Raw genomic sequence first — 25,266 nt, forward strand, 5'->3', positions numbered from 1 at the left:
TTCCTCTGCACAGACAGTGACACTTTAAACCATGGCTTAAAAATGCCACCTTCTCCCTAAGTAACATGCGTTCAAGGAGCAAGGACCAAAAGCAAACTAAAAGAGGGCACTCATCTCCCACCGGCTTCCTTGAGAAACACAGAGAGATTGCTGACCGGACAGCTCTCCCAATGGCAAATACGGAAAAACCCCTTGCTTTGCAGCACCCAAAAGGAAACGAAAAAGCAAAGAGAAGGTTCTGTGAGTTGCAGCAACTAACTCACCAGTAGGAGCACATATTACTGTATTTTTCCCTTTCTTGGCAGGCAGGGCAAGCTCCAGTTGGTAATTTCTTGGTTTCAATGGGCTGTGTGAATTATTAGGAGACGCTTCTGTAATACAGAAGGGACAGAGTTATTGAAGGGTTTGTGCCATTCAGTGGACCTGAGTTCTGATCCTAGCAACAATGCCCCATTTGAGGAGGTTTGGGATCTTGCTTCTTAATAATTGTCCCACTTTCCCCTTTGAAGGACACTCTACTCTCTCAATGACAAAGTATCAACAGCAAGGAGGCAGGGGAAAGGCCAAAGTGAATTATTCTTCCTCTCTCTCTCTCTCTCTCTCTCTCTCTCTCTCTCTCTCCCTTCCTTCCTTCCTTCCTTTTTAAAGATTCATTTATTTATTTTATTTTATGTGTATGAGTACACTGTCACTGTCTTCAGACACACCAGAAGAGGGCATCAGATCCCATTACAGATGTTCATGAGCCATCATGTGGTTGCTAGGAATTGAACTCATGACCTCTGGAAGATCAGTCAGTGCCCTTAAATGCTGAGCCATCTCTCCAGCCCCGTGACTTCTTTCTTAATCATGGAAACATTACTAAGAAAAAGGAAAGCAAGAATGGCCTAATTCAGAACATAGCCACTTGTTACAAAGTAAGAACAGATCTTCAAAAACAGCCAGAAAACCAGCTGTTGGCACCAGGTTCTCAAAGCAACTGAGTGTCTAACCGTCCCACTGTAAAGAAAGACTTTCTAGGTGAAGAAAATCGCCTTTGTTTAAAAGTCATGTATGGATCACTGTGTGTCCGAAATATTTAAATCGACTGTGTATCCCTAGGATGAAAACCTGTGTCATTCACTTGCTGACATCATTTGTAAGATGTGTGTGTGTGTGGTGTGTGTGTGTGTGTGTGTGTGTGTGTGTGTGTGTGTGTGTACACATATATATACTGTTTTTAAGAAATCACATCTTTTAACACTATTCATCATTAATATATCTCCTTCCTGATATATATTTTTTACAAATGTTTTGTTTGTTTGAAAGTTGTCTTACAACTTTCTGGTCTCTCTCTCTCTCTTTTTTTTTTTTTTTTTTAATTAATGCTATGTATGTGAGTACACTGTCACTGTCTTCAGACACACCAGAAGAGGGCATCAGATCCCATTACAGATGGTTGTGAGCCACCATGTGGTTGCTGGGATTTGAACTCAGGACCTCTAGAAGAGCAGTCAGTGCCCTTAACCACTGAGCCATCTCTCTAGCCCTCTAGTCTCTTTATAATAAAGGTGTATTTCAAGGAGCATTAGGGCCCTCGTCCAACCACAGGTAACAGAACAGTAGCCTGTGTGTGAGAAGTTACTGTGAGCCCACACACAGAGGCTGCAAACAGCGGCCACACAGTCACCTCATGCTCTCGGACGGCAGCCCTGGCACCCTGAGACGAGACTGAACAAGTGGCTCAGAAACAAGTATTCTTCAGAGAGAAAAGCTGCTTTGGGATGCCACGGGCACGGTGGTACATATAAAGACACATATACTCCAGGGTAGAAGGCTATAAAAGCAGCAGAGGCTATGGAAGACGGGAACCAGAATTCTGATTATAAGTCTCTATCGCCCCACAAATTCTCTTTCTTTTCTCAATCATCCTTAAAAAGGATTTTTTTTTTTCAAAAGGCTTCAAAGTGCTGGGGAAACACCATCATGGACAAGAACAAGTGATGCTGGGTACCTGAAGGAGGGCCGGGATTCTGACTGAGATTCTGACACTCCGGTTCTTCCTGAATGAAAATCTGTATGCTGGCCATCTCTGTTCCGTCATCCTCAACAGCCTTACAGTCAACCCTTCTGACACCTTTGTGAAGACAAACAAACATACAAACAAACACAAATAAGAGCTTAGAATCTTAACGCTATGTGATTACGGTTTTGGTTGAGGAAGCCCCGAAAAGCTCTTATAACCATGACTTCACAGTTTCTTTCTTTCTTTCTTTCTTTCTTTCTTTCTTTCTTTTTTCTTTTTTTCTTTTTTTCTTTTTTTCGGAGCTGGGGACCGAACCTAGGGCCTTGCGCTTGCTAGGCAAGCGCTCTACCACTGAGCTAAATCCCCAACCCCTTCTTTTTTTTTAAAGATTTATTTATTTATCATATTTATATATGTACACTGTAGCTGTCCTCAGACACACCAGAAGAGGGCATCAGATCTCATTGCAGATGGTTGCGAGCCACCATGTGGTTTCTGGGATTTGAACTCAGGGCCTCTGGGAGAACCGTCAGTGCTCTTAACCTCTGAGCCATCTCTCCAGCCCGCTTTGCAGTTTCTCAACATTTTATTTACTTTTGAAATGGATTTGTTTATTGTGTGTGTCACACATGACACAGTGAGTATGCGGAGGTGGAGGACCCTGTCTGGGGATTGGTTCTCTCTATCATGTAGGGCCTAGACATTGAACTCGGTTCTTCAGGCTCAGTGACAGGAGCTGAGCCATCTCACCAGCCCCACTTTGTCAGCTTAAAACAGCAGCAAGAATCATTTTGAGTTTGAAGGTCACTTGGGTGTTTGAATTCCAGTGTCGCCTAGAACTACGAGACTCCAAGTGTAGAACGTGCAGCTATTAGCAGTGCGTAATCGGAGTCCCTCCCCACTCCATAGCTCAGGACAATGACGCAGGAGAGTCACTCCTGAGCACACTAAAGGGACACTCACGATTTCATCTCTGACCAATGACATAGACAGTTTCTGGAATGACTGATGTTCTAGGTGAGAACTGAACCTAGAAACTCGGGTATTTATCAAGGTCTGGTTTAAAGCAAGAAGTGACTTTCCGGAAGCCAAATAAGGTTGGCTTAATCACAGCAAATCTCTGTTTACGCCTTGCTCTGTTCAGTTCCTGATGGCTTCTGGACAAGAGAACCAGTCAACAGCTATCACTCCCAGCGCTCGGCCTCTACTCTGACAGGGAGATAAGTCTCGCAGTTCGAACCTTTAGGTCTAGAACTCTTATAAATCTCGGCAGGAAGCCTTTATTCTTCCTTCTCCAAATTCTTTGACCTGGGTGGGTTAATTCCATGACTTGTAGCTCCCTTCCTCCCAGGACCCAGCTTGTGTCTTCCCACCGCTTGTGTCCTAGGGCCACGGCTTGAGGTATGTGAAGTGAACAGCGTCTCTGATGGAAAGTAAAGTCGGGGAGAACTGTGGGGCCCAGCATGGTTCAGAGCTCTTTCTCAGAGCAGCCCACCTTTATCGACGAGCCACAGTTCACTAAACTTGCTGTTGTCTTTCTCCAAAGCAAACTGCAAAACCTTTGGCCAGTTCTCCTTATCGGATCTGAGAAGACATTGGACCATCTTCTCCGCACCCGCCATCCTCCCTTTAGTGAAGCAGATCTGGGGGAGACAAAGGCACCACACTGATTGGCCAGCTCAGCCTTTCTCCTTGCAAGCTTTGCTAAAGAAACCACATCTACTCAAGCAGTTCTTGGTAGAGATCACTGTGAGCTCTGGTCGAGGGGCCTTAGCATCTTTTTTTTTTTTTTTTTTTTTTTTTTTTGCCCTACCCAGCACTAGCTTTTAAACTATTCTTCCCTTCACCTTTGTCCTTTATAACGGGCTATCAATATGTCAAGGCAAATGTTATCTTCTGAATCCTTACATCCATTGCCTCTGGCAATCCCAGGGTAAAAAGTTAACCCAGACAACGACCGACCCGTTCACCCTAAGGATATCTCAGCATACAGAGCCATTTGGAAACGCCTAACAACACAGCAGCAGTTTGGTTTGGTTTTTTTCAAAGCAGGTATTCTATGATTTTTATTTCTAATGATCACTAAAATGCATGGTGTATATATTGCTATGCATCAAACTGGCAGATATACTTAGTGCGCACCGTCTCGTTTCACCCTAAGAGCATGCTAATAAGGTACATTTTTCTTCCATTAGCTTCTTAGAGAAGCTAAATGGATTGCCGAACACTAGTTAAGGGACTGAGAGACTGTAATAAATGTAGCTACACGCCAGAGCCTGGCCTATTTTTCTTTTCATTTGTTGCCCTGCTTGACGTGATTTGCATGTGCATAAAACACTATTCAAAGAAAAGGTAAGGGGGCAACTTGAACTGCAAATAGGTCAATTTTCCAATAGTCTTGCACAGAAAATTACCCCATTCACTTTAAAAATTCTATTCTAGTCATTATGTCTTCTAGATGAGAGCTTTTATGGGTTTCGATTATCCTTGGGCCTAAAGCACGACAGAAAACGGGGCATTTCCAATGTGTCAGCATTTTTCTTTAAACTTAGTACCTGTACTGGCTTACCTGTCTGATTTCTTCACATTCCTGATTAATCAAACATTCAGATATTTCAGAAAGGATATCTGTCGGGCTAACTGTGGCCTTAAATTCCGGCTCTAAACGTCTTAAAAGTAATCTGTGTTCCTCTAACTTTTCAAGTTTTTGAAAGTCCCAAGTTTCGATGGCTTCATAAAGTCCACAGTAACCTGGAAAGAAAGAAAAAAATGGGGATTTCTTAAAGCGAGCCCAAGATAAAAACGCTTTCACATCAAAATCACAGGAATTCTATTTGAATACATGGTAAGGGAACTCAAAACCATCTGCAAACACGGCCTCAGTCACTGGACGACGGACAGTCTGGGGAGCAAGCTTGGACGCTAGCTGGTGGCGGCCTTTGGAGGTGACCACACCATGCGGGTCCTGACGTCATCAGTGGCAGCACACTGAGTTCCTACAGAAGGACTGACTGAGAACCGTAGCCCCCTGGCACAGCCTTTGCCACCAGAAAGTGCCTCGTTCTTCCACACATGCTCCCCCCAGGATGCCCTGCCTTATGACACATGGGTGGGGAAGCCACAGATCCACTTGGCTCTCATTTTTCTGCCTTTTATTTCTTCAAGCATTAACTCACAGTAGTTAAAGTCAGCGAATACAGCTATTCATGATTTTCAAAAATGGAAGTAATATTCATTTTTGGTACCCAACAGTTTAGGTCTCCTAAAAGTCATTATCCTTCAGGGTAAAGTCCGAAGGACCGATATGAAGCCTTGCATTTGCCCTTAGAATAACATCTTTAAAATGCCCCTCCATGCACTCCATGCATCAACCCACAATTTATTTTTTTAATATTTATTTTTATTTTATTTTCTGTGTGTCTGTGTACCACGAGTGTGTCTGGTGCCTTAGGAGAACAGATGAGAGTCAGATTCCGGGAACTGAAGTTACAGATGATTGTGAGCCACCATGTGGGTGCTGGGAACCAAACCTGGGTCCTTTGCAAGAGCAGCCAGTGCTCTCAAAGGCAGAACCATCTCCTTGGGCCCCTTGATTTACTTTTAAATTAGTCAAACCCATCCTGTTTAGCCTCTCAGCTGGAAACGGTAAAGAAGACAAGAGGAAATAAGAATCTTACATCCTGCCCTTCACACCATTCCAAGAAAAGATTAAGTCAACGGTCAAGTGAAGAAGGAAAATGACTTCCACCAGAAAGAACCCAAGAGCGCCTGACTCTAGGGTTCTTGGACAGAATCACCAGGCTGCCTGCCTCTAAGACCCACAGTTACTTCATTCAGGAGCTTGAGAAGACAATGGTTTTCTCCCCTATGTACCCAAAACCCAAACCAATCAAAGTAGCACCAGGACCAGGAAGGTAGCTTAGTGGGTAAAGTGCTCACCACACAGGCCTGAGGACCTGAGTTCCTACCCCCAGCTCTCATGCAAAAGCAGGCATAGCAGCGAGACCCTAGAATCCCAGCCAGTCTAGCCAAAAAGGGTAAATTCCGGGTCCAAAGAGAGATCCATTCCCCAAAACATAAGGTGGCAAGCTCCTGAGGAAGACACTTATGTCAACATCTGGGCTGCACAGAAATACCCTCAAACCTGTGTGCACAAGCATGCACATACACATGAACATATCCATGTATTATTACTGCAGCTAGTCTTAGGCTCTGCCTCCTAAAAATCCACAAGCTGGAGACCACTCAAAACATCAGTTCGATGGGGACATTTCAAATTTAAACCACAGCACACAGTTATGCCTAATGCCTAACTCATTCCTGTATGTATAACCACTTACCCCAATGTATTTTCATATTGAAGAGGCTGGTTTTCCCCCTTTTGGGTGGTCATGGTACTCCTGTTGAAGAACCTTTGGCCACATCCCTCAGAGTTTACTTCTGGGCTAGTGGTCTATTTATCTGGCTTTATGACTGTCCCGTACTGTTTTGATTACTGTAGCTCTGTGACATGTTTTGAAACCGGGAAGTATAAGTTCCCCAAGGTTTCCAAGTGTTTTTCTTTTCAATACTTTGGCCATGTACTTTGGCCATGCAATACTGAGATTGCATATGAGTTTCAGAGTAAAATGTCCTATTCCTGTTTAATAAACAGCCCTCCCACCACCGTTTGACAATGCTCTTAACGGCTGAGCCAACTCAGCAACGCAAACATTTACATCTGAGCGGTGGGTCCAGCTTCCAACACAGGAGTGTAAGGTGTCATTCATGTCTGCGTCCCTAAGGTTCCTTTCAGAAGTAGTTTATGGTTTTCAGGTCACAGGTCTTTCCCCTGCTTAGCTGGGCTTATCCCTAACTTTATTTAAAGTTCTCAGTGCTGTTATAAAAGGAATCACTTTATTAAAATCTTTTTGCATTATTCGTTAATACTTAAACTGGCAACCTATCTAGAAGATACCGATTTTATATGCTGAGCCTTTTCTGAATTAATTAGTGTGAACCATTCCTTTACGAAACTCTTAGGGTTGTGCACACAAAGCACCCCATCTGCAAAGAGAAGTGTATTCCACCACTTATGCTCCAAGACAGACATTTTAAAATTCCCTTTCTTGCCTAAACTTGAGACTTTTCCTAGTAAACCTCATGTAACTTCACAGTGAAAGTTAGCTGTGCCACTTTTACTTGGGAGACAAGGTCTTAAATATAATACTCAGGTTAGTTAGAGCCTTCCCCCTACCCCCAAGGAAAACAACTGCTTCTCCGATGGGGCTAGTAAGAGATGAGGGAAATAAGCAAAAGCTGGGTTTACTTTTCTCTTTTTTTTTTTTTTTTTTATTAACTTGAGTATTTCTTATATACATTTCAAGTGTTATTCCCTTTCCCGGTTTCCGGGCAAACATCCCCCTCCCCCCTCCCCTTCCTTATGTTTTTGATAGCTGAGTAATATTCCATTGTGTAGATGTACCACATTTTCTGTATCCATTCCTCTGTTGAAGGGCATCTGGGTTCTTTCCAGTTTCTGGCTATTATAAATAAGGCTGCGATGAACATAGTGGAGCACGTGTCTCTTTTATATGTTGAGGCATTTTTGGGTATATGCCCAAGAGAGGTATAGCTGGATCCTCAGGCAGTTCAATGTCCAATTTTCTGAGGAACCTCCAGACTGATTTCCAGAATGGTTTTACCAGTCTGCAATCCCACCAACAATGGAGGAGTGTTCCTCTTTCTCCACATCCTCGCCAGCATCTGCTGTCACCTGAGTTTTTGATCTTAGCCATTCTCACTGGTGTGAGGTGAAATCTCAGGATTGTTTTGATTTGCATTTCCCTTATGACTAAAGATGTTGAACATTTCTTTAGGTGTTTCTCAGCCATTCGGCATTCCTCAGCTGTGAATTCTTTGTTTAGCTCTGAACCCCATTTTTTGATAGGGTTATTTGTTTCCCTGCGGGCTAACTTCTTGAGTTCTTTGTATATTTTGGATATAAGGCCTCTATCTGTTGTAGGATTGGTAAAGATCTTTTCCCAATCTGTTGGTTGCCGTTTTGTCCTAACCACAGTGTCCTTTGCCTTACAGAAGCTTTGCAGTTTTATGAGATCCCATTTGTCGATTCTTGATCTTAGAGCATAAGCCATTGGTGTTTTGTTCAGGAAATTTTTTCCAGTGCCCATGTGTTCCAGATGCTTCCCTAGTTTTTCTTCTATTTGTTTGAGTGTGTCTGGTTTGATGTGGAGGTCCTTGATCCACTTGGACTTAAGCTTTGTACAGGGTGATAAGGATGGATCGATCTGCATTCTTCTACATGTTGCCCTCCAGTTGAACCAGCACCATTTGCTGAAAATGCTATCTTTTTTCCATTGGATGGTTTTGGCTCCTTTGTCAAAAATCAAGTGACCATAGGTGTGTGGGTTCATTTCTGGGTCTTCAATTCTATTCCATTGGTCTATCTGTCTGTCTCTGTACCAATACCATACAGTTTTTATCACTATTGCTCTGTAATACTGCTTGAGTTCAGGGATAGTGATTCCCCCTGAAGTCCTTTTATTGTTGAGGATAGCTTTAGCTATCCTGGGTTTTTTGTTATTCCAGATGAATTTGCAAATTGTTCTGTCTAACTCTTTGAAGAATTGGATTGGTATTTTGATGGGGATTGCATTGAATCTGTAGATTGCTTTTGGTAAAATGGCCATTTTTACTATATTAATCCTGCCAATCCATGAGCATGGGAGATCTTTCCATCTTCTGAGGTCTTCTTCAATTTCTTTCCTCAGTGTCTTGAAGTTCTTATTGTACAGATCTTCTACTTGCTTGGTTAAAGTCACACCGAGGTACTTTATATTATTTGTGTCTATTATGAAGGGTGTCGTTTCCCTAATTTCTTTCTCGGCTTGTTTCTCTTCTGTATAGAGGAAGGCAACTGATTTATTTGAGTTAATTTTATACCCAGCCACTTTGCTGAAGTTGTTTATCAGCTTTAGTAGTTCTCTGGTGGAACTTTTGGGATCACTTAAATATACTATCATGTCATCTGCAAATAGTGACATTTTGACCTCTTCTTTTCCAATCTGTATCCCCTTGATCTCCTTTTGTTGTCTGATTGCTCTGGCTAGAACTTCAAGAACTATATTGAATAAGTAGGGAGAGAGTGGGCAGCCTTGTCTAGTCCCTGATTTTAGTGGGATTGCTTCAAGTTTCTCTCCATTTAGTTTAATGTTAGCAACTGGTTTGCTGTATATGGCTTTTACTATGTTTAGGTATGGGCCTTGAATTCCTATTCTTTCCAGGACTTTTATCATGAAGGGGTGTTGAATTTTGTCAAATGCTTTCTCAGCATCTAATGAAATGATCATGTGGTTCTGTTCTTTCAGTTTGTTTATATAATGGATCACGTTGATGGTTTTCCGTATATTAAACCATCCCTGCATGCCTGGGATGAAGCCTACTTGATCATGGTGGATGATTGTTTTGATGTGCTCTTGAATTCGGTTTGCCAGAATTTTATTGAGTATTTTTGCGTCGATATTCATAAGGGAAATTGGTCTGAAGTTCTCTTTCTTTGTTGTGTCTTTGTGTGGTTTAGGTATAAGAGTAATTGTGGCTTCGTAGAAGGAATTCGGTAGGGCTCCATCTGTTTCAATTTTGTGGAATAGTTTGGATAATATTGGTATGAGGTCTTCTATGAAGGTTTGATAGAATTCTGCACTGGACCTGGGCTCTTTTTGGTTGGGAGATCTTTAATGACTGCTTCTATTTCCTTAGGAGTTATGGGGTTGTTTAACTGGTTTATCTGTTCCTGATTTAACTTCGATACCTGGTATCTGTCTAGGAAATTGTCCATTTCCTGAAGATTTTCAAGTTTTGTTGAATATAGGTTTTTATAGTAAGATCTGATGATTTTTTGAATTTCCTCTGAATCTGTAGTTATGTCTCCCTTTTCATTTCTGATTTTGTTAATTTGGACGCACTCTCTGTGTCCTCTCGTTAGTCTGGCTAAGGGTTTATCTATCTTGTTGATTTTCTCAAAGAACCAACTTTTGGTTCTGTTGATTCTTTCTATGGTCCTTTTTGTTTCTACTTGGTTGATTTCAGCTCTGAGTTTGATTATTTCCTGCCTTTTACTCCTCCTGGGTGTATTTGCTTCTTTTTGTTCTAGAGCTTTTAGGTGTGCTGTCAAGCTGCTGACATATGCTCTTTCCTGTTTCTTTCTGCAGGCACTCAGCGCTATGAGTTTTCCTCTTAGCACAGCTTTCATTGTGTCCCATAAGTTTGGGTATGTTGTACCTTCATTTTCATTAAATTCTAAAAAGTTTTTAATTTCTTTCTTTATTTCTTCCTTGACCAGGTTATCATTGAGTAGAGCATTGTTCAATTTCCACGTATATGTGGGCATTCTTCCCTTATTGTTATTGAAGACCAGTTTTAGGCCGTGGTGGTCCGATAGCACGCATGGGATTATTTCTATCTTTCTGTACCTGTTGAGGCCCGTTTTTTGACCAATTATATGGTCAATTTTGGAGAAAGTACCACGAGGAGCTGAGAAGAAGGTATATCCTTTTGCTTTAGGATAGAATGTTCTATAAATATCCGTTAAGTCCATTTGGCTCATGACTTCTCTTAGTCTGTCGACATCACTGTTTAATTTCTGTTTCCATGATCTGTCCATTGATGAGAGTGGGGTGTTGAAATCTCCCACTATTATTGTGTGAGGTGCAATGTGTGTTTTGAGCTTTAGTAAGGTTTCTTTTACGTATGTAGGTGCCCTTGTATTTGGGGCATAGATATTTAGGATTGAGAGTTCATCTTGGTGGATTTTTCCTTTGATGAATATGAAGTGTCCTTCCTTATCTTTTTTGATGACTTTTAGTTGGAAATTGATTTTATTTGATATTAGAATGGCTACTCCAGCTTGCTTCTTCTGACCATTTGCTTGGAAAGTTGTTTTCCAGCCTTTCACTCTGAGGTAGTGTCTGTCTTTGTCTCTGAGGTGTGTTTCCTGTAGGCAGCAGAATGCAGGGTCCTCGTTGCATATCCAGTTTGTTAATCTATGTCTTTTTATTGGGGAGTTGAGGCCATTGATATTGAGAGATATTAAGGAATAGTGATTATTGCTTCCCGTTATATTCATATTTGGATGTGAGGTTATGTTTGTGTGCTTTCATTCTCTTTGTTTTGTTGCCAAGACGATTAGTTTCTTGCTTCTTCTAGATTATAGCTTGCCTCCTTATGTTGGGCTTTACCATTTATTATCCTTTGTAGTGCTGGATTTGTAGAAAGATATTGTGTAAATTTGGTTTTGTCATGAAATATCTTGGTTTCTCCATCAATGTTAATTGAGAGTTTTGCTGGATACAGTAACCTGGGCTGGCATTTGTGTTCTCTTAGGGTTTGTATGACATCAGTCCAGGATCTTCTGGCCTTCATAGTTTCTGGCGAGAAGTCTGGTGTGATTCTGATAGGTCTGCCTTTATATGTTACTTGACCTTTTTCCCTTACTGCTTTTAATATTCTTTCTTTATTTTGTGCGTTTGGTGTTTTGACAATTATGTGACGGGAGGTGTTTCTTTTCTGGTCCAATCTATTTGGAGTTCTGTAGGCTTCTTGTATGTCTATGGGTATCTCTTTTTTTAGGTTAGGGAAGTTTTCTTCTATGATTTTGTTGAAGATATTTACTGGTCCTTTGAGCTGGGAGTCTTCACTCTCTTCTATACCTATTATCCTTAGGTTTGATCTTCTCATTGAGTCCTGGATTTCCTGTATGTTTTGGGCCAGTAGCTTTTTCCGCTTTACATTATCTTTGACAGTTGAGACAATGATTTCTATGGAATCTTCTGCTCCTGAGATTCTCTCTTCCATCTCTTGTATTCTGTTGGTGAAGCTTGTATCTACAGCTCCTTGTCTCTTCTTTTGGTTTTCTATATCCAGGGTTGTTTCCATGTGTTCTTTCTTGATTGCTTCTATTTCCATTTTTAATTCCTTCAACTGTTTGTACTTTTCTCTTTATCCCCTGCTGGGTCATTTGAAGCGGTTAGGTAAGGGCTGAGGCGGTGGCTTAGCAAGTGAAGTATAGTGTTCCTGCAGAAGACGGGTCAGATCCCAGCACTCACATCAGAGACTCAACTGCCAGTAAGTCCAGCTCCAGGGGAATGCCTGGTCTCACAAACGCATGCGCACTGTCAGACACAGACACACACAGATACAGACACACACACACACACACACACACACACACACACACACACACACAACCTTTAACACTAAATAAACTGGTAAGATAAGCATGTATCACTGAGACGCAAACTAGATGATATGTCACAATGATGGTCCATGAGGCAGGAAATAGAGACAGTAAGTCAACTACTAATCCTGGAAATAGCAGAGAACCAAGTTTTATAATAAATGGCATTAAACCCTTTCACCTAATTTTAAAAAAAAAAAGGCATTTGTGTTTTATACAACTGCTGCCATCACACTGACAATGTGTGGCTTCCCGAGGGAGAGCAGCACCCGAGAAAGGCAGTGTGTTTGCTCTAACAATATCGTGTTAACTCAATACACGTGTGTACGAATGTGATAGCTCTATCTTGTAGTGGAGAGGCCAGCCATGACTGGTGGAACTCACAGTGATCTGCCTGCCTCTGCCTCCCTGGAGCTGGGATTAAAGGTGTGCTCCTCCACAGCCAGCTGACAAATTTTCTTTGTCGGTTAAACAGTCCACTTCAAAAAGAGGAGCCCGGTGGCTTTCTTTTCTTTAGTGTTCCTTGCATACACTGGGCCTACGTTTTCACATTTCCTCGCTCACTGTTTGTAACTCTGAAGAAAAGTCTTGTCTTCCTTCACCAGTGAGTAAGCTGGAGTGACAGAGAGGCAAGAAATGTAATCACCTAAGCGTAGGGTCCAGGAACGGTCTCACAAACCACAGGGACCCATCTCGGTCAGACAAGGAGAGTTTACTGAGCATACGCCTCAGGACTGGTCAACCAGGGCCACGGTCCAGATTCAGGAACTGAACCATGACACCGAGTTAAGGTCCTACCGGGTTTTTTAAGCCCCAACTCCAAATCACCTGTGCCAAGTTATTCAACCAATCAGGATTCAGGGATAGGGGATTTCCTTAGGAATATGTCTTTGATGTACACTTTTTCCTGTTCCCATTGACTGGGGTATTCAACTGTGACAGGGGACTTGCCTTGTCTAGTATTCATGTCTTAACTTGTCTACCAGGATGGGACTTGTCTAACATTCATGTCTAAACTTTCCAACCAGGGTGTCAGTTACCCGTGTACATGTCTCTTTCTGCCAGGTAAGATGTCAGTTCCCAGGGAGGCCTAGGGAACTTAAGCTTTACTGGACCACTACTCAAAATTGAAGTCATATCCCATCTAGTTTGTCCCTCTTATATTGGAGTCTATCCTATGGGCAGCTTACACCACAAAAGCTTATACACAGGTACAGGAAGTGCTGTTGGGCGGTTGGTTCAGGTCCTGGCTTACTGTGGGTAACTACACAAAACAGTTCTACTGACTTCTATCCAAGGGCACAGAACATAAGAGACTATGTCATCAGTCTTGGCATTAGAAGGTTTCCTAGTAACAGCAGAAACATGTGAGGAAGTTTCCTTACAATGGCAGGCCGTCTAGATAACAGTTACCTAGGCCTTAAATTTTTACCTAGGCCTTAACACTAAGTAGTAACTAACTGACTGGGTGTTGAAGGGTAATTAATGTTCCACTTCCACCCTTCCAATGTCCGTGTAGCAACTCACCCCCACACAGAATCAGTCTCAGGAGACCCAGGTTCTACCTCCAGCATTTCTGCGAAGTAGCAGTGTGACCTCAACAAAGCATCTCCCGGGCCTTCCTTTTCTCACATACAGAGAAGAGGAAGTTGACATGTCTATGATGTCATTCAGCTACATAAAACTGACTCCACACGCTATGGACCTCAGAGACCAAAGAACACACAACACAGTTAGAGTCCAGTGTGAGTCAGCTCTTCCTTTAAGAATTAGAATCTCCCAGGCTGTGGTGCTGTTGAATGCCTTTAATACCGGCACCTGCAGATCTTTGAGTTCAAGGACAGCCTGGTCTATACAGAGAGACACCGTCTCATAAATACAAAAACCAGACAAACATAAACCCTAAAGAATTAGACTATTCCAGTACTGTGTACACCTTCTGTTTCCCACCCCTCTGTCCCTTCACCAGAATATACTGTTTAACGTATCACTCCTTTGGTTTTTGTCTAAATAGTCACGTGGCATTAGTTTCCTTATCTATATGTTTAGTTTGACTCACGTGGAACTTTATAACTATTATAGTTTCTGCTATCAAATTTAAATAATGCATGACTACAATTCAGCTAGGTAGTCATTTATAGACAAGGTCACAAGCTTCACTGCAGGATAACGGAGTACTGTGTAAACACTATAAAACTGGCGTGCTGGTAATACTGCCACCTCTCCTATTAGTTACAACTCTGTAGGTTGCTCTGGCTGTTCCTGGTATAGACCATTCTCTCATCTGCTTCCAAACAGTCTTTACATTTCCTTAAACGATGAGGCATGAGCCACACACAGATGCCACAAGATGAATACCTCTTCTCCTCTCAGCATTCTGACACAGCAGAGTGAAGTACTCTGACTTGGGAGGAAAGAGGAGGAACCAACCTGCATGGTACAGGGCATCCAAAAAGGCCCGGAACCAGCCCTCTGTCTGCAGCTCCAACAGGTACCGGAGGAACAGTGAGGCGGCCTCTATTGGGCCCTTGTTGTTCTTCTCGGCCTGAATGCACTGCACCTCATCTGCGAACAGAAGCAAGGACAAGTGAGCAGCCTGCAGAAGCACCAGTCACAGGAAGATAGAGCAGACCAGCCCTTCCCAGGGGGAGCTGGACAAGCCCTTCCCAGGGGGAGTCATAACAAGTCATAGAACCAGAGGTCCTTTGGAGAAGCAGCAGACTCCACTCATCCGTCTACTCACTCTCCCACCCTGCACTCAAGTTCTCCACAGTAAGCAGAAGTCACAGTGGAGGGTGTCACAGTGGAGGGAGAAAGGCTTTCTCTCCTTCGAAACCCTGAAGCAGCTGCCGGAGTAAGAGGGTGAGTGTGGGAACGAACGCCCCATGGCATCAGTAAGGAGGATAGCGGACGCAGCAAGCACTTTGAATTCCTTTGAATTACGTAAAGTACATTTGTGGTCTTTCATTCCGATTTCTGCCAACAGAGTTTAAGAAACACAGCAGGAAAGTGGTTCCTATGTAATCCTATAAAGACCCCCAAAGACTCTACCACGAACTCTTAACCCTCATAAAAAGTTTCAACAAAGAGGCAGGGTTCAAAGTAAACGTACAGAAACCAGTAATCGCTTATTACATACCAATAACAACCTGGCCTGGCCGAGAAAGACTTCGGGGAAACAGGGCATTCTATTCACAAGTTTCTAACAAACACACAAACCATAAACAACAAACCCTAACCAAAGTGGTGGAAGATCACGACTATGCAAACTTCAAAGACAATGGGGGAGGGGGGGCAATTTCTTGAAGACACTAGAAGATGGAAAGATCTCCCAAGATGGGTAAAATTAATACAAAGCAAAGCGCTCTAGTGCCAAGAAAAATCTATAAATTCAATATAATCCACAATTTAAAAATCTCAATATTTACATCTTCACAGAACTAAACAAACAAACCCTAAAATTCATGAGACTAAAACCAGCACCCTGAGAGGGAAGGATGATACCTTACATGGGGGAGGGGGAGAGTGTGATGGAACGCATGTTGTAAGAAAGCAGAACAGGGTATCATTTCCAGGAGGGAGGGAAACCATCCAGAGAGGGACAGGTAAAGAGGCGGAAGATAAGATTGAAGGACCGGAAGGCAAGTGACCCTGGTGCTAAGGGATGCCTTGGGTCAGTTTCCTCTCTTCAAGCCCCCTCCAGTTATTAGTGTTTTTTCTGCTTCTCTCTAGCACAAGGGGGCGCTGGGACCCCTGGGTAGTGTTCTTTTACTCCTCACTGTATAGCCTGTTAGGCATCGGAACAAAAGGGCATCAGAAATAACCTGCAGTTTCCACCCGGGTCTAACACCAGGAAAGACATCTAGGCTTTAACTTGCAAAAAGAAACATCTAGCCTTTAACTTGCAAAATAAAAAGTAGCTGCCAAAAGTCCTCTGTCACCACTACAAACACCCCCTCCCTTGGGGTGGGGTCGGAGTGGGGGAAGTGTGTTCATTCAGATAGAAGCACCCAGTGCAACTTAACAAAGAGTCTAATATCTACCAATCAAGTCCCCAAAGCTAGAGGTGAACGGCTGTGTTAAACTCTAAACACCGGGAGTCCGGGGAAAGTTTTCCTCCACGGACTTCCGGGCAGCAACGTCTTTTGACAGAATTGTGTGCATGTCAGTCCTCTTGCTTCATGTGGCCCTCACCTCCACCTTTGGCCCTGGCCCAAAGCCTTGCTCTTTGCTCTGTACAGGAGTCTAAGGAGGACCGGCGCATTCTTATTTCTCAATCTCTCGTGACAGGACTATGGGAGGCACACAGCAGTCTAGGTGTAAATAAGAGAAACAGTCTATTTCCTCAGCTTTGAAAATAAATAAGAGTGGCACCTTGCAGGAACTTTGTTCCTGACTATCAATCAAATCAGGATGCTGTCTACTCTTAAAATGGCCCGGGAGTCTCACATACATTTCTAGGATAGTTACCCAAATTGGCTTAAAGAAAGCGGGGGAGGGGCGCGCGGGGGGTGGAAGGGTGGGCAGGGCCTCCAGTTGTTTTTTATCTGAGTATTTCCCCTCCCTAAGGTGGAGAGCCTGAGAGCCCCAGTTGGGGACCACTCACCATCCCGGAGCCAGGAACTCATATAGCTGAGGATGTAGGTGGGGTCCAGAATCTTCTTGATATAGTCTCTGAATGCTTGCAGATTCTGCCGCTGCTCTGCGGTCATTCTGTGGCTCCCCGCGATCTATGAGCGCCCTGGCTCCCCCAAATCCGCCCGGGATGAACGCGGTGAGGACTTTCCAGAGAGTCCAGCAGCTGAAGCAGCACCGGCGGGCGCAAGGAAACCGAAACTGCCTCGGGGCGCTGGGGGGCGGGGATCCAGTTTCGTTTCTGATCCTAGAGAGCCACTGATCCGGTGGGACCTAGAAGTACCTTGGGAACTGCCTTGAAGTTTGGGCGCAGCTTTTGGCGTGGTGTAAGGTGAGCACAATTGAAGTGCACAATTCAGTGAGTTTCGAAAAACAGAATCACCCGTTACCTCTTCCGCGAATTAGCTGGGTCGTACAGTAATCTTTAACCTTTTTTTCCCCTCCCGGGAAGGGTTTCTCCATGTAGCCTTGACTGTCCTGGAACTCCATCTGTAGACTGGCTGCCTCAAACCACAGAGCTCCAATCCCGCCTGCTTCAGCCTCCCAAGTGCTGGGACTAAAGATCTGGTGGTGCCACCGTCGTCGCACCAATATCAGGCCTTATAGAAGAGTTGAGGGAAAGATTGTGGCCCCCGAAGGGGACAGGAACTCCAAAGGAAGACCAACAGGAGTCAACAAACTTGGATCCTTAGGGCTCCCAGAGACTGAACCACCAACCAAAGAGCATACACCGGCTGGACCTAGGCCTCCCAGCACATTTGTAGCGGATGTGAGTTTAGTCTTTATGTGGGTCACAAACAACTGGAGCGGGGGCTATCCCAAAAGCTGTTGTCTGTTTGTGTAATTTGTTTCTTCTAGCTGCGGTGCCTTGGCCTCCTCAGTGGGGAAAGAATGCACCTAGCACTGCAGAGACTTGATATGCCAGGGTCAGGGGATAGTCAGTGGGGCCCCCAACCGCTCAGAGGAGTAGGGGAGGGGGCATGAAGTGACCAGGAGGGGAGCAATAAGTGGGATGTAAAGTAAATACGTTTAAAAAAAAAAAGAACAATAAAAAAAATTTTTTTAAATGCCCTACAGGACTGCGTACAGGCCAATCTTATGGTTTTCTTTATTGAGGGTCCCTCCTCTCTGACGACTTTGGTTTGTGTCAAATTGACCTAAAAGTATCCAGCACACCAGCTCTGGAAGTTATTCAACGCTTCTTTTAGAGTGATTTTACTTTTTGTTTTACTCTTGGTTCTATGGCTTTTTCAAATTAATTTTTTACACAGAAGACTAAACCACCTTTTCCCAGACTTCTAATTGTACTCCCACATATGCTGAAAACCTGTCCTTCCTCCCCTGAATTACCTTGGAACCTTTATCAGGAAGAGAGAGAGAGAGAGAGAGAGAGAGAGAGAGAGAGAGAAACTGACTTTACATGTGTAGATCTGTTTCTCTCTTCCATCTGTTTCTATTTCCTGAGATATATATATATATATATATATATGATTTATTTATAAGTACATTGTAGCTGTCTTCATGCACACCAGAAGAGGACACTGGATTTTATTACATGGTTGTGAGCCACTATGTGTTTGCTGGGAATTGAACTCAGGGCCTCTGGAAGAGCAGTCAGTGCTCTTAACCACTGAGCCATCTCTCTCCAGCCCACAAATCTTGTATATGTCACATTAACTTTATTTATGTTCTTTAATACACAGGTAAATGGAATTGTTCTTAAATTTTTATTTTCAAGTTGTTGCTACCCTACAGAAATACAAGTGGGTTTTGATTGTTGACTTTGTATCATGGTACACTGCTAAATTCACTTATTAGCTCTAGTAACTTCTGTAGATTTCTTAAGCTTTTCTGGTAGGCAATCATGTCACCTGTGAATAGTCTTCTTCCTGCCATGATGTTATGACTTTTATTAATTTCCATTCCTCATGTTTCCCCAGTCTTTATGCCTTTTGTTTCCTTACCTTACCTTGTCAACCTAATGCCTCTAATAGAAAACGGTGACGAGAATTGACAGACTTCACCACTGATCTTGGTGGGAAACAATCAGCACTTCGCTTTGACTGTGATATCAGATGTGGGTGTGGCTTGCGTTCCGTTGCAGTGACAAAACACTGACTGAATGGGTTTATTTGGCCTCCAGTTTTCAAGTCCATCATCAGGGGAAGCCAAGGCAGGAAAAACTCAAGGCTTTAGATCCACCTACCTCTGCCTCCCGAGTGCTGGGATTAAGGCCTGTGACAGGACTACCCTGCTCGGGCCAGAAACTTATTCTTGTAAAGAACAGAGACTTAATAGCTAACAAAGTGTAACAATGTGGCTTCTGAACAACAGTGTAGCGCCCGTTTTGGTTTCACACCAGCTCAGCTTCCTTTCTGACACAGCCCAGGACAACCTGGCTAGGAGTAGTTAGCAGTGCTCCTGAGTGATGGGCGGTCCCATGGTTAAGAAAGACTGGCACAGAGTCCAGTCTGCTGGAGGCCATTTCTCAGCTGAGGTGAGTCAGTCTAGGTTTCCCAAGTTGACAAAAACTGACATTTGCTCTCTGTCAGATTAATGGCACTCTTTCTTTCTACTTTTTAAGTTTTGTTTTGTTTTGTTTTTTTCCATGAATGAGTTTTTGAATGTTTTTCAAATGTCTTTTCCCACATCTATTGCAGTGATCATGTATTTTGTGGACATGCCGATTTTTATAGATTGACTTTCTTTTGTTTTGTTTGGGATAGGATCCTATGTAGCCTAAACTGGTCTAGAACTCAAGATGTAGTCAAAGATGGCTTTTGAACTGTTCCTCCTGCTTCTGCCTCTAGGCCGCTGGGATTACAGGACTGTGCTAACAGGCTTGTCTCATTGGTTGACTTGTGAAGGCTAAATTGGCCTAAAGTTCCTGCAACAATCTCTTGGTGATGACATATCATCCTTTTCACCTACTTGTGGATTCAATGTGCTAGTATTTTCATATAATTGGTTATTTTGAAAGGGGGGGGGGATCTGTGCTCAAAGGTTATTGGCCTGCAATTTTCTTGTAATGCTTTTTGTGCTAGAATCATAACAGTCTATGTACTAGCAGCATCTTTTCTCCTTAAATAATAACAGAATTCACCCATAGACCATTTGAGCTGGGGATCGTGTTAGTCATATCTGTTTGGATTCTATTTCCTTACTTCATACGAGGCTATTCATACTTCATCTTGAATGGACGTTGGGAAATTGTGATTTTTTTTCAAATGCTGACATAATGAGAATCTATTAGATTGGGGCAATTCTAAGACCCAGAAAAGAAACCATAGAAACAGAGAAGAGGACAAGAGCAGCCAGTCACGGGCAGCCACTGAGCATTCTTCCTCTTGAACTGCTCCCCAGGAAAGTCTAGAAAAGGTCATGGCCTAAACCATAACCAATCAAACAAATTTGCTTCTTTTGTGGATTCAACTACAAAAGCAAGACAAAACAGTAAAGACAAAAAGCAAACAACAAACAAAACAAAAGAACTGTTTTTTTTCCACCAACACCTTCCTGCCAAACTCTGAAGCACTTCTAGTTTGGAGATGGCCAACTCACGCCTCACTGTCAGTTGAAATAACCAGGTTAAAAATGTAGCATGCCCCAGGAATCTTCCTGCACAATACATCTGACCTGTTATTCCAAATTGCTGAAGTAGTGGTATAACTTGTCCATGATATTCCTTAATTCTTTTTTAAACCTTTAAAAAAACAACACATCCTTGCTAGACATTAATCAATGTTACTTTTGTTTCACAGAACCAGCTTTTACTGATACATTTCTTCCTTATCATTCCCTTTTCGATTTTATTGATTCTGCTGTCAATATCACTGTTTCTTATGCACTTGCTATTTTTTTCCCATTCTCGTACAAGCTTCTCTGTGTAGCCCTGACTATTCTGAAATTCGATTGGTAGACCAGGGTGGCCTCGAACCCAGAGATCCACCTGCCTTTGCCTCCAGAGTGCTTTTGTAGTAGCTTCTTAAAATAGGATTCTGAATTACTTATTTTATAAAGTTGTCCCTGCATGAAAGCATGCGAGTCACCCCGAGTTTCCCCTTTTCAGATGAGAATCTGGAGCATTCCACAATGCTGTTTTCCTGACATTCCATTTGCAAGTTTCTAGTATTCCTGTGAACTCTTCCTTGATCTCTAAATAAGTATGCTAGGAATCTTCCTAAATAGCTTCATGGTACTCACTTCTGATTCTGACCTGCTGTGGTGACAGACACTGCAATATTAGCCTTTTGAAATTTAGTGAAACTTGCTTAGGGCCTGAGCATATAAGATATTTTGAAATACATCCCAGGTGGCAGTTAAACATAAAAGAACCAGGGCTTGGGAATATGGTTCAGCAGATAAGGTGTTTGCCACACAAGCGTGAGGAACCGAGTTTTATCCCCTGAGCCCACATAAGAACACCAGTTTAGACATGCTTGTAAACACAGCATTGAGGAGGATTTCTGCGGCTCGGTTCATCCCATCTACCCCTAATTGGTGATCTCCAAGCCAGAAAGAAGAGAGACTGTCTCAGGAACATGAGACGATGTTCCTGAGAAGGACACCGTTGGGTACTATATGCAGGAACACATCATGAACCCGCACTGCTTAAGCACGAATAAAAGGAACGGGCAAGTATTGTGTAGCTTTAAGGCACAGTGATTTATTATGTCAATTAAACTACTACTTTGGTTTATAATGACGCCCACATCTGCTACAGTCTTAATAATAATACCCTGTCTCCTAGCTCTATCAAATACAGAGAGGAGAATGTTGAAATCTCCAACTATCACTGTGTTTTCATGGGTCCCTTTGTTGGATCAGCCAGTGTTTCACAAACACTGGAACTGTTACTAGACACTTCCACACTTGGGACTACTCCCTGGTTTTGACAAGTTATGTTTTATGTCGTCTCAAAAGGTCTTGCATCAAAGTCTGCGCTGTGATATTTTTATAGCCATACCCGCTTTCTGTGCTTATTTTTGCATGCCATACTTTTTCTACTCTATCTGTTTCCTTCCTCTGCTTATATGAAAGGTGTTGATCCAGTCTGTATACCCAGCTGGGCATCACTTCCTACTCATTATAGCGATCTTTGCCACTTAATTGAAACAGCAAGCCCAGTTACGTTTAATTATTGGTATGGCTTTAAAGTTTTTATTCTGCTGATTGTTGTACCTGATTTTATTCTTCATTTCTTTGATTTGCATTATTCAAATATAATTTTTTACCTTTCACCTTTTAATCATATATCCCTTTTCATACATCTATGTCTGTGTACATATATGTCTTACTTAGTGGTTGCGCCAAAGATTACACTATACATCCTACTTTATATAGTTCACTTGGAAGTGATACTGTGCATTGTCAGGTAAGAGATCCTTATAGCCACAAAATTCCACCTTCTTGCCACCCCCTCCTATGGGCTGCCATCAGAAACAACCCTTCCATGTGGTGTAAGACAGGACAGATAGAAGCAGTCTGCTGTCCTTTCCTGCCATCTTTCCTGTGTCCTGACCTGCTTCCAGTCTAGGTGCTCGCTCATTGCTGGAGTTCACTGGCTTCCTCCCGACTTCATCATGCCTTCTGCTTCTCAAGTCTGTAGTCGAGGAGGGCTGTTTCACTTTTCATTTCCTTTCTGACATTTTTAATAGTCCTAGGATTTCAGCTGTGCTTCCTCCCTGCTGCTTCATTTTCAGGACTTAAAACTTCTCTCTGCTCATTGTAAACTTTTTGTTTGTTTGTTTGTTTTTTTGTTTACATATGTTTGGTTTTTGGTTTTGTTTTTTGGTAGCCAGGGTCTCACTATGCAGCTCTGGCTGTCCTAGCATTATGTAGATCAGGCTGGCCTCAAACTCAGAGTTCTACCTGCCTCTGCTTCCCAAGTGCTGCAGTTAAAGGTGTGCACCACTGTGCCCAGCATTACATATGCGTTTCTTACAGATGGTTGTGACCCACCACGTGGTTGTGGGAATTGAACTCAGGACCCCTGGAAGAGCAGCCAGTGCTCTTAACCGCTGAGCCATCTCTCCAGCCCTACATATATATTTCTAATAACATCTTTGAAGTCCGAGCCAGGCCTGACAGGACAGGCTTATGGTTTGGCCTGCTTGGGAAATATTAAGACCAGTCTGAATAATTTAGTGACTTCTGTCTCAAAAGGGAAAAAGAATTCGAGGGATGTGACCCTGAGGTAGAGCACTTGCCTAGCAGGCACAAGCCTCTGAGTTCAACTGATCCACAGTAATGGAAAATTTAACTCTTGATTGGAAATTCCATTATTGGGTTACTGTTCTTTCTCTTGACTCTGTGTCCCCTCGCATTTAATTTTATGCAGGGCATTGTGGATAAATTATGGTATTTCCAGATTCTACAACCTTTAATCTTAGGAATGTCACCTTTTGTTCTAACATCTCTCTAAATTATTAGCACTCCCCTTTGAACTCCCAGAAACTTCATTTACACATTGTGACAGCTCTGTTCCAGTTTTGCCCTTGACGGGAATTCAACCCTTAGTCTGGATCTTGATCCTTCATAAAATGGCCTAAGTGTTTCCCAGTCATTCCGGATCCGTAGGCCTCAACCTTCAGAATGTCCTCTGTGGCAGCTCAGACATCCATAGGTTCCCTCATCCTTCTGAGCTTTTCCTCACTCTTATTTATTAGTTGTTACAGTGATTTTGTGGTTTGCCCTGGAGTTCTCTCTATTTTGATGCTAATTCTGCAGCCCCAAGGATGGCTGCCTAGTTACTCTGGACTCTGGTGACTTTATTGGGCAGCGGAAGGGAAGTTGGATGGGAGGAGGAGAGAGAAGGGGTCGGACGAGAAGGAAGAGGCAGCTGAAGACAAGGCATGGAGAAACCGCAAGTTATAAGGGATTTCAGAGCTGGGGAATAGGATAGTAAGGTAGTAGATCTGCGAGCTTGTACTCATATTAGTCAATATTCGGGAGGTTACTGCAACACAGTGACAGCATTCTTCTGTGTAGCCCTGGATGTCTGGACCTTGCTTTGTAGAGCTGGCCTTAAACAGAAGGCTCTCAAAAAAAAAAGAAAGCCAGCTGTTTTTATACAGCACAGTTCCCATTTCTCAAAGGTTCAGTTCTCTACTTTCTTTTGGGTTTTTCCTCCAGTGCCTTTATGTAGCTTTTCTGTTTTGCACACTTGAGACTTACTAGCCTTAAGCTCATGACTGTCTTGGTTCAGCTTCCCGAGTGCTGCAATTACAGGCATGTCACCATGTGTGGCTTAGGTCTGGTGGAAATTTTTTGTCCTAAGTGTTTGAGACAGGGTGTCCCTATGCAGCCCAGATTGGCCTAGAACTTTCCTTGTAGTCCAAGCTGGCTTTTAACTCCATGAGTGCTGGGATTGCAGGGTATGCCACTAGATTAGGCCCGGGCTTTCTGACTGAAACAAATACGATCAGGAACTGTTTTTAGAAGGTAAACGTGGAGCTGGACATAGTGGCTGAACTCGGGAGGTAGAGGCAGGGAGATCTGAGTCTGAGGCCAGCCTGGACTACACAGGGAGTTCCAGATCATCCAGGCTGCACAAGTGAGACCCTGCATCAAAAGAAGAGAAAGGATCACCATACGTCTTGCTTTAAGCTATCAGTGGGAAATGCTGTACCCGTGAATGCAATGGGTTTATTAAACTGAAAGAATAAAAAATGCAGCCAAGAAGTCCGAAGTTTAGAAATGCTATCTCACCCCCTAAGGAGCCCTAAATACCTCAAATTCCAGACCCTGCTCTCTACCTGTAAGTGGAAAGGTCACATTTCTTGAGCCTGCTCTCCCAGGAACTAGATAAAAAGACTTAAGATAAGGCCCTAAGTGTGTGATCCTGACCTAGTAAAGATAACAGAAAGCTTCTTCCAGGAACTAGCTGAGCATAAAGTTAGATTACAATCTTAAGAGCAATCTTGAGAGACAGGAAGCTTCTTGTGATTTTTCACTGGTATTCTCCACATTTTCCAATGACACCATCCCTACCCCTTGGGTTGTGGCTTCTTCCTTTAAATACTCCTCCTCTCAGCTACTCATGGCCGAACTCCTCTGCCCCTGAGTGCACTTCGTGCATAAGAGTCTCGACCCCAGTGCACTGGTTCCTATCTACAAACCTCATGTGATTACAGCAAGGACAGTCTTACGTGAGTTCTTGGGGGGTCTCGTCCTCCCTAGACTTGAGTGAGGTCTCTGGGGGTCTTTCAAAACCACAGCTGTGGGCTGGAGAGATGGCTCAGTGGTTAAGAGCACCGACTGCTCTTCCCAAGGTCCTGAGTTCAAATCCCAGCAACCACATGGTGACTCGCAACCATCTGTAATGAGATCTGATGCCCTCTTCTGGTGTGTCTGAAGACAGCTACAGTGTACTCACATTTATAAAATAAAT

The 25,266-nt window shown here is 43.1% G+C and overlaps 1 protein-coding gene and 1 long non-coding RNA gene across 2 annotated transcripts in view; one reads left to right on the top strand and one right to left on the bottom strand.

Moving 5' to 3' along the window:
• Nucleotides 1-17,082, bottom strand: part of Rig1 (RNA sensor RIG-1) — a 48,598-nt gene extending 31,516 nt beyond the window's left edge. Inside the window, exons 1-6 of the mRNA NM_001395071.1 lie at nt 16,846-17,082; nt 14,670-14,804; nt 4,575-4,756; nt 3,501-3,648; nt 1,994-2,116; nt 264-371 (exon numbers count right to left, since the gene is read on the bottom strand). Of these exons, the coding sequence (NP_001382000.1) occupies nt 264-371; nt 1,994-2,116; nt 3,501-3,648; nt 4,575-4,756; nt 14,670-14,804; nt 16,846-16,951 (802 nt within the window). The 5' untranslated portion in view covers nt 16,952-17,082. The remainder of the gene's footprint in view (nt 1-263; nt 372-1,993; nt 2,117-3,500; nt 3,649-4,574; nt 4,757-14,669; nt 14,805-16,845) is intronic.
• LOC120102855 (uncharacterized) lies at nt 17,070-17,948 on the top strand. Its single transcript, XR_005504715.2, has 2 exons — nt 17,070-17,205; nt 17,326-17,948. It is a non-coding gene; the product is annotated as an uncharacterized LOC120102855 (long non-coding RNA).
• The last annotated feature ends 7,318 nt before the right edge of the window (nt 17,949-25,266 follow it).

The sequence above is a fragment of the Rattus norvegicus genome, chromosome 5, assembly GCF_036323735.1.
Source record: "Rattus norvegicus strain BN/NHsdMcwi chromosome 5, GRCr8, whole genome shotgun sequence".
Classification (NCBI taxonomy): Eukaryota; Metazoa; Chordata; class Mammalia; order Rodentia; family Muridae; genus Rattus; species Rattus norvegicus.